General features: G+C 30.9%; 1 protein-coding gene across 1 annotated transcript; it reads left to right on the top strand.

The window, feature by feature from the left end:
- Positions 1-3,906: 3,906 nt before the first annotated feature.
- LOC112756108 (uncharacterized) lies at positions 3,907-8,962 on the top strand. The gene is made up of 4 exons (XM_025804545.3): positions 3,907-4,279; positions 4,568-4,619; positions 4,908-5,128; positions 5,682-8,962. The coding sequence occupies exons 2-4, from the start codon at positions 4,602-4,604 to the stop codon at positions 5,890-5,892; spliced, it is 450 nt and encodes a 149-aa protein (XP_025660330.1). The 5' UTR covers positions 3,907-4,279; positions 4,568-4,601; the 3' UTR covers positions 5,893-8,962.
- The last annotated feature ends 1,433 nt before the right edge of the window (positions 8,963-10,395 follow it).

The raw sequence follows: 10,395 nt of genomic DNA, 5'->3' as shown, positions 1-10,395 counted from the left end.
AACTAAATCAAAAAGCGGCTAAAAAATTTTAATATGGAACAAAAAAGAGGTGAATTTTTGCTAAAAATTGAGCTTTTTCATGTATATACAGGTGGATGGATGTTGAAGATACAGCAGGCGCACAGGCAGGTTACTGACTTAGCATGCACGCAACGTGATGGACACGTGTCCCAATCTGGAGCAACACGCACCCTGCGTGTTGTCCACGTTGCGAACATTAAGCCAGCACACACCCTGCATGTCGACCATGTGTCAAATGCTGGTTGGATGGCATTGCAACACGTAATTTGTGAGGTGAGTCCTCTGCCTATAAAAATCGAAGCTCATTACCATTTTACTGCATTACGAGAGAGGTGTTTTTCTGCTCTGTTGGTGTGATGGAGGGCACCACAAATATAGTGGTTTACCACAATAGTGAGGTTATACGAAATACATATGAAGGGAGGTGAGATTTGTGTGAGTACATTTTTGTTTGTGAATCTGTGCATTATAACGTTCGCAGTATGGGCTCTGTCACAGCATAGAGAATGATATTTTAAAAAGGATAAGCAACATTCTCTACGGGAATCCGATTGTCATATTTAGTGGCCTGATACAGTTTGAGATTAAGTTTACAGGACAAAAAATTCCTATTAGCATGACACAGGATAACCGAAATACCAAGAATGATTAATTTTATTTATTTTTATTTCATTTATTCATTTTAACAAATACCAAAAAAATAAATTAATAACTTGTTGCAACAGAAAATAAAATAAATAATAATTACACAAAATTCAATGTTATTATTCATATTATATTATTTATTAATTTCAATAATTACATCATTTTAATAACTACAAGATAAAATGAAGTAAAATGAATATTAAAACACAATATAAATATAATTATGTATAATTCGAAAGCAAAGTATATTTTTTATATTTAGATTATTAATTTAATAGATACCAACTAGAATAAATAATAGTGTCCTAACAAAAAATAAAATAAATAATAATTACATAAAATTCAAATTCTTATGTATTCATATTTATATTATTTATCTATTTTAATAATTAAAACTAAAATAACATAATAACATTATATCAGAAAAATAAAAAATAATATTATATATAACAAAAATATAACATATTATACTATAATAATTAACAGAAATATAAAATATTGTATTAAAATAAAAAATAAAAAAATAATATTAAAAATTTATACATGCTAACAATAGAAAAACAAAAAAACAATATTTGAAAAATCACAAATTATTACTAATTATATTACTCATTTATATTGACAGAAATCATAGTACAACTAAATATTATAAATAATCAAATAAACAGTAATAAATTACTATTAATATTAACCAAATAAATACTAACAGATTAACAGAAAATAATAAATTTATATAATTAAGATGTCCCAAATAATTGATAACATAATCTTCCGCAGATGTATAATTACATACCATTTTAGACTTACTAATCTCACTCTCAACTAAAACTAACTTACTCTCAATTACACCACAAAATCTACCTCTCTACACATTTATAACTCTAATCCTTGCCTCATCCTCTCCAAACTCTCCAAAATCCAAGACACTCCAGCAATGAAATGAACTTCAACGAAGCCACTACACTCTCCAAACCTTTGCACCAACCTCCCCTTTTATACCCACCAACCTCCCCTTTTAAATCGTTGCACCAAGTTCAAAACGTTAATGAAGCCTCTTTCTATTGTATGCGCTGTCTCCTGCATGCAGACATTCACGAAAACCACTCAATAGGCACTCTGCGTGCTGTCACGTGGTACTTCCGTGTCTGGAGACATTGATCACGACACATCGGGAATCATCGAAAAACATGTATCAGCACCCTGCGTGTTGTTATGTAGTTCTCACATGATAAATTTCTGTTGCGAATCTCTATTAAAGTTGTCTCAAAAATCGATGCTAAATTTCTGCAAAAGTACCACTCTTCTTGCGTGTTGGACGAAGAAATGATACATGACAATTTTCTGTTGAAAATTTTTGATAAAACTGTTTCGAATTTTTAGAAAAATAACACAGAACGTGAGTGTTGTGTTAATATTTTTGGGATATTTATTTTCTAAGTAATTCAAACATCAATATTCAACAAAAATATCACTTTTTTTTTTCATATTTAAAATAATTTCTGTCAAGAAGCACGGTAGCTAAATAAGAAAAGTTCTATGGTGCTTATCGCAAAAACAAGCATGACAATATACTGACCTTATGTGTCAGTCACGGAAGATTGAAGGCAATTTCTTTTTAAATAAAAAAAATAAATTAAAGGAAAACTTTCTAAGTAAGTCAATGAGACATACATCACCTCAATTTTGTTAGAATTGATGCATCTATGGCATCATTATAGAATAAAAAATAGGATAAATTATTAGTTATATTTGAGTAAAAACTAAAACTAAAATAATTTTACTCATAAAAATATAAATTAATTTTATATTTATTAAAATATTTAATTATTATATTAATTTTATAATTTTATTAAATTTGTAATTATGTTATTATAATTTTTTAATTAAATTTTTATATTATTTTTAATTTTATAATTAAATTTTTATTATTGTAAAAATATTAAAATTAAGGAAATAATTTTTTACAAGTTAAAAATACTTACAATTAAAAATCTAATTAAATTTTTAAATACATATTTTTTAAAAAAATATTCTATTATTTTTTATATTTTTAACACGAAAAGAAATAATTATAAAGAAAATAACTAATATTACATAAATTAATAAATCTCGCCTAAATAACCTATTTTAATAAATAAAATATTTAATTTATTTATTTAAAAAAGTGTTTCCAGAATTCGTATTATTATGATACACTATTATTTTAATTAAAAAAGTAAAATTTATTAAAAGTTATATTAATATAATAAAATTATTAAAATAATATAATAAATAATTATTTTTTTACTAAAAAATCCTGTATATAGACGTGATAGACATATTTTAAAATTTGAGATTTTTTTTGTTATAATTTAATATTTTTTTTCGTTTAAAAAATGGGTTAAATTGAAAATTTTATGATGGATCTGATGTATAGTTTGTTTAGAATATTTTTCTTTAATTTAAAAAAAATTTTCAATCTTATTTTTGTGATAAGTATTAAACCAACCTTCATCAGCTCAACATAATAATAACATAAAAGATATTCAAGTCTAAATTTAATATTTTTTTCTATTTTTCTTGCTCATGCTTTTTTTTCCTTTGTTCTAAAATATGTGACTCACCTTTTCATTTAATAGTTGTCATATGGATTTAGTGAACTGTGCATTTTTTTATATATATATATACATCATTTATAATCATTAATCAACAATGAGAATACAATACACATTTCTGCATTCTTTTTGTTCTTGTTAGTAAGCACTAGGGTGTTCATGGTCGGGTGAAATTGGATTTGTTCTGATCTAAACTCGACCATAAATATACACGGAGTCTATTTTTTAGATCCTAATCTGATTCTAAACTCGATGAAACTTAAATTTTTTGGGCCACAACTATACTGAGTCTAAACCGTGTGAAAATAGGATCTTTAAAGTTTTAATAATAATTTATAAAAAAACTTATTTATGATACATTTATTTATAAAAAAAAAACTTGTTACTGAAAAGTTGATATCCATATTTCAACTAGAATTTGTCCATAAATTTTAATTTGATGTTTTTTTTATCTATTTTCTAATTCAATAAGTTTGATTAAAAATAAAACAATAAGTTTATAATTAATATAACATAATATTAAAATTAATTTAAAACATATATATATTTTTCTAGTTTTTTAAAGGTGCACATGAGTTGGGTGAAGCCGAATTTATATCGACCCGAATCCGATACAAAATAATGATCGAATTTTGTTGTGAGATTCTTACCCGATCTTAAACCAGTAAAATCACACTAAATTAGTTTCTGAGTGTTCCAATCAGGCAGAAACATTTGCACCTCTAGTAAGCACGTAGAACTTCCCGCTAAATAAACGTAAGCCACGCAGCTATATTGTCTTCAATCTTGTTCATTCCTCTCGCTTTTTTTGGTGAGAGCACGTAGCTATATTGGTGTGTTTTCAGACGTAGAGAGCTACAGAGGAAAGTGCAGGAAACTCAAATATCTGTTGAAGAGAGGAGGAGACGATGAGGAATTTGGAGAGGAGAGAAACAAAGTATATGCGGCTTCAGAGATGTAAAGTTGGAGTTGATGATTTTGAGCAATTAACAGTAATTGGTAAAGGTGCTTTTGGTGAGGTACATAATAAATATTTTAGATAGTTATATTATAAACTTTAGATTCCTTCATATATAGTATCTAATAATTTGTTAGGATGACTTAATTTTGTTTTGTTAACAGTTAAAGATTTTTGCAGTCATCCAATCATGCTTTACCATTTAATAGAAGTGTTTGACTCTAATTGTTTTAAAAGGAGATGAAATAATGAATATGATTTGTCAATAGTACAAATGCATCAAATTTAATCTCTTATTATAAATCTAGTTCCTTTGTGTTATGTTCTTAACTTTCTTTGAAAAATGTAGGTGAGGCTCCGTGAAGAAGTTGAAGAAGTCAGAAATGCTTAGCCGCGGACAGGTATTGCAGTGAAGTAAAATTCATAAATCATCAATTTTTTTTCATGATTTCCTCTGGCAGAGTTTGAGAGGTCATGCCAATAATGCTACTTTTATCCAAATCCAAACTTATGCAAGATATCAGTGTTGGTACTTGGAATATATTATTCATTTGAGGTTGTGCTTTGTGTGTTGGATGTCCTTTCTTTTTAAAAAAAAAATTTCAGTGCAAATAGATAAAATATTGTCATTACTTGTTACAGTTCATTGGACCTTTGGAATCAATTTATACGTTTCCATTCAAATTTAGGTTGAACATGTTCGATCAGAGAGGAACTTACTGGCAGAGGTTGACAGTAGATGCATAGTAAAACTCCATTACTTGTTCCAAGATGCAGATTTCTTATATCTCATCATGGAATATTTACCTGGTGGTGACATTATGACATTGTTGATGGATGTTGCTCGTTTCTGCATTGCTGAAAGAATTCTCACTATTCACTCAATGCATCAGTACAACTACGTCCACAGGTATGGCTATTGTGAAATTGTCCAAAGTTTAGGATAATCTATTTTGGAAACAAAATTTGTGCTTAGCCTTGGTGCACAAGCACATCATTTTGCGTTTGGTAAATTAAAAAGTCTAAGTGCTTGTGCTTGCGGCTTTTAAAAGTTAGGGGTGCTTTTGAAAGTACTTAAGACCCGTTTGGGAAACTCTAGAAGTAGATTTTTTTAACTTTTGACTTATGAAAAGTAGTAGTATTAATGTCTGGTGCAATTTTCAAAACCAAATTGTAACTTTTTAAGAAGCTATTTTGGAACTTATAGAGAAGTTTAAAAAAATGACTTCTCTCATAATACTTCTACTTTTCATTACATTTCTATAAAATAAGCACTTTTAGAGTTAAAAATCAAAACACAAAATAACTTATTTATAAATTACTTTTAACAGAGTCATTCATTGTTTAAGTTATTTTATCAAAAGGAGCTTAATTAAGTTGGTTACCCAAACTGGACGCGGGAGCTTTTTAAATTTAGCTTGTGCTTATTAAATTTTATTTATTCTAATGTATTCTTCTTGTAGGGACATAAAACCAAATAACCTGATATTGGATAAAAATGGCCATTTGAAGCTTTTGGACTTTGGATTATGTAACCCTCTTGATGATAAGTATTCAAGTATATTGGAAAATGAAGATTTTACCAGTCAAGAATCAACTAGTGAAACTGATGGATACTCTGGGTCCCCTTGGTTGATGCCTAAAGGAACAATAAATACAGCAGTGGAAACGTAATCGGCGAACACTCGTATGCCTTCCCCCCAAGGCCCCAACACACACATTTTAAGTTCCCTAGTTTGTATTGTTAGACCACCGGTTCACCGGTTTTCCGGTCGAACCGGTCATCCGGTTCTGATAACAATCTCCAAATATAAGCTGGTGCGTTCTCCATTTTCATACCTCTCGCAACTTTTGGTGAGAACACGGATCAAGCAACTTCTCTCTTCCGAGCCTACAAACTTTCTCTCGAAAGTTGTTTTCACCTTCATTTCAATTCAATATGTCTCCCTGCCACTTATGTCCGCATTGTCCGAAGAGATGTCGGCATTGTGTGAAGGCCCATTTCAATTCTAAACTGCTTGAGAGTTTAATGAACCAAGACCTTGGTGCTTGTCTTAAACCATAGAGGGACTTATCTAATTTACATACCTGATCTTTAGAACCTTGATGAAAACCTGGGGCGTATCTCATGTAAACAATTTCACTTAGATCCCCATTAAGAAACGCATTATTAAAATCAAACTGTCTGATTTTCCATTTACAAGTTAAGTCAATAGATAAAACAACTCTAATTGTAGTAGGTTTAATAATTGGAGCAAAGACTTGATGAAAGTCAATGCCTTCTATTTGGTGATTTCCTTTAGCTACAAGCCTAGCTTTGTACTTAAGGATATCACCATTTGGATGTCTTTTAATCACAAAAATCCACCTGCAACCTATAACCTTTGCATTTGGATTTGGTGTGACAATTGTCCATGTGTTGGTTTTGTATAAGGCTTGTAGCTCTTCTTGCATAGCCTTTAGCCAATGAGGAGATTTGAGTGCAGCAGCAACTGTGGTTGGTGTATTGTTGACAAGATCAGTGACAATTGAGTGTAGCACTTTTGGTTTTGTAATCCCGGACTTAGATTTAGTCTGCATTGGATGTACATTAGTAATCTGAGTTGTAACAGGTTAATTGCCAATAGGAATATCAGTGTTTGAAATAGGAATGCAATCATTATGTTAGTAGGCATGGGGGGTGCATTAGAGTCAGAATCTGCAACGACAGTAGTTTGGTTAGTAGAAAAAGGCAAATTATGTGTAAATGAGGTAGGTGAAGTGTTAGCATCCCTTATCTCATTTGTTGAGGTAGCAGTAGGTGTAGAATTTTGACTTGTATCATGAGATGATATAGTAGTGGAACGAGGAAAAGTTAAAACAGTATGAGGAAATTGATTGTAAGTTGGAGATGGAGAATCTGCTTTGAATAATTCATGATAAGAAAACTTAGTTTCATCAAACAAAACATGCCTTGAAATCAAAATTTTATCATTAGAAGTTAAGCATTTATACCCTTTATGATGTGGAGCATAACCAAGAAACACTGACATAGAAGATTTATATGCAGACTTTGTAGAATTATACGGCTTAAGGCAAGGATAACAAGCACACCCAAATTTTTTAAAAAATTGTAATCTGGTTTTTGTTTATGTAGTAATTGATAAGGTGACATGTGATTAACAACTTTGGAAAGTAATCTGTTTATAGTATATGCTGCAGCTAAAAATGCATCATCCCAGTGTAATAATATGGTAAGGATGCAGTGGCAAGCATGGCAAGTCCCATTTCAGTGACATGCCTAATGTTTTTACGCTGCCCTTCCATTTCGGTGTGTATAAGGGCAGGAGAAGCGATGTACAATGCCATTGTTAACCAGAAAATTACTAAACAAAACAAAAAGGATGAAAATTGTGGAGGAATGTTAAGGGAAGAGATTAGTAATGTGTGTGATAAGTTAACTAGAATTAGTTTGAATCTGTTTGAATTAGTTATAATTCTGTTAAGAAGAATTTAGATTTCTATCAATTAGTTACGCTGATGCATTTTTGGTTTTTCTAAAGCTAGATCAGACCCCTCCCTCTTTATAAAACACAGTGGTAAGCTTCTTCTCTATATTCTTGTGTATGTTGATGACATACTAATTACTGGGATGATGCTATTGAATCTACAATCATTGACTTGAATAAAATCTTTTCACTCACAGATTTAGGGGAGTTTAGTTATTTTCTTGGCATTGAAGCCACTAAACTCCCATCTGGTGCCTTCCACCTATCTCATCAAACTATGTTACTGAATTACTAAGAAAAGCAGGAATGGATAATTCAAAAGGAGTACCAACTCCTATGGTTACCAATTTGAAGCTTACAAGTCAGGGAAGTGATAAATTTGATAACGCTTCCCTCTATAGATCTGTTGTAGGTTCATTGCAATATGCAACCTTAACAAGACCTGAAATTTCATATTCTGTGAATAAAGTAAGTCAGTATACGCAGAAACCTTTACTTTCACATTGGAATTGTGTGAAACGGATCATGAGATACCTGGCTGGCAGTATCGATCAAGGTTTAACATTTCACCCTTGTTCTGACTTAGAGATTTTTGCTTTTTCAGATTCTGACTGGGGCTCTGACATTGATGATAGACGATCCACTTGTGGCTACTGCGTTTACCTTGGAGCAAATCTGGTATCTTGGTCGAGTCGCAAACAAGCTTCTGTGAGCAGGTCAAGCACGGAGTCAGAGTATCAAGGCCTTGCTGCTGCAGATTCACAGATTATTTGGATTCAAAATCTACTCACTGAGCTTCATGTGAACACTACCATCACTCCAACATTGTATTGCGACAACATCAGTGCAGTATTGTTGGCAGCAAACCCAATTCTACACGGCCGCACTAAACATTTTGAGCTCGATCTCCACTTCGTGCGGAAAAGAGTGAACCAGAAGAAACTATATGTTGTCCATATCAATTCCAAGGACCAAGTAGCAGGCATTTTAACTAAGCCCCTTTCTTCATCTATATTCCTCCATTTTCGGGTCAATCTCAAAAGTTACTCCTCGTATAACTATGAGTTTGAGGGGGAGTGATACAGTATATAGCAGTTGTGATAAAGAATCTGATCAGAAAAATGTAGTTATTAGTACTAAGAGTCGTGTAATTGCCATAGGACTGAGATGATATACTACTAATTCATACATACATGCATTTATTTATTTACAATGTGTATTAACACTTCCAATATAACAATACTTCATTTTCAGCACACGCCTTAAGGAACACGAGAAAGTAAACACCCCAAGAATCTTGCATCACTTCATAAAAAACTTTTAATCTTGGAATCAGTCTTCGTTTTGCAGAGATAAATGTTGGAAAATGCCATGTGGCATGAGATTTGAGCAGAAAGGTTCCACATCATTTCTTAACCTGAAAATTTCCATGCTAAGCTAGCTTGCATATATACTTAAGAATTCTAGTTGCTGAAATAAATCCATGCATGAAATCAGGTAAAAGATGATTAATATAGAATGAAAAATTCTTAAACAGGAACATCAAATTTATTTTCAAATGCAGACATAACTGCTTTGTCTTATGTTGATGTTTTTAATTTAGTTATGAAGATTGAGAGCTTTAAGTAGTCCAATAGATATAAATTTTCATCGGGTAACTTTGATTTTTCCTAAGGTTATGTTTATAAAATACATAGCGATGGGTTTGGAAAATTCCAAATTATTATGATGATCAAACATTATTAAAATAATTAAATAGCAAAATTATTAAGTTGGTGATTTCATTATATTGTTTAATAATTTTGTTATTATGCAGATTTTTGTTGGGTCAAAAATCACATCAAGCCCAATGTAATATTCAGCCTGGTACAAATATTCTATATGACATGAAGCTGAAATATTTATTTGATTAGCAAGATAATTGGGCCAGCAAGATAATGACAATTGAACCAGGATATTTTTTTGTGTGATTCTTTCTCTTTTCTACCCATTTTTGTTTCTGTTGCATAGGAGATAAAATCGAAAAATATCTCCTGACTAGTTACGAGACAAAAAAAACCTCTTAACTAGTTAAGAGATAAAAAGAAGAAAAATCTTTTGAAGTTATATCTACGGACAAAAAGTGACACTCAGCAAAAAGGGCTAAGATTCAACCCCCTTCTCTTAGCCACTGATTACCATCACAAAGATATGGAGTGTCACATAATTTCATATCAAGGAATGTTAGAAGAGTTGGAAACTGATATAATTAAATCAAACAAAGGTAGAATGATTGCTCTAGAGAACAATCCCAAATTTACAAGATTAATGATATGTTTCCCAATGTTAAAGTTCTTTATAACAATTTCATAGTATGCTTTTCTATAGTGCAATCTCTTAGCTTAGCTACTTATTAAGACTGAACAACAACACCAGAGATCTTAATTAGGATTCACTCATTAAATAATATATTTCGAAATAAGTTAATATCTAATGATTTTACAAACTTACATTGTTCTTCTCTGTCTCTGCAGGTGTGCTATGATCTTGGGCACCAGATTCTTGTTCAAGTTCTCTGTAATAACTCATACTCTAATTAGAGGTATAGACAATAGTAATATAGTCCTCCTAAGATTTGGCCATCAATTTAGTTCATCAATGTTTATAATAAACATCTAGTTCTCTTTCTCCAACTTATAACCAAACATGA

Source organism: Arachis hypogaea, chromosome 6, assembly GCF_003086295.3.
Source record: "Arachis hypogaea cultivar Tifrunner chromosome 6, arahy.Tifrunner.gnm2.J5K5, whole genome shotgun sequence".
Lineage (NCBI taxonomy): Eukaryota > Viridiplantae > Streptophyta > Magnoliopsida > Fabales > Fabaceae > Arachis > Arachis hypogaea.
Note: the sequence above shows the minus strand (reverse complement) of the source record. Positions and strands in the feature narration are given on the sequence as shown.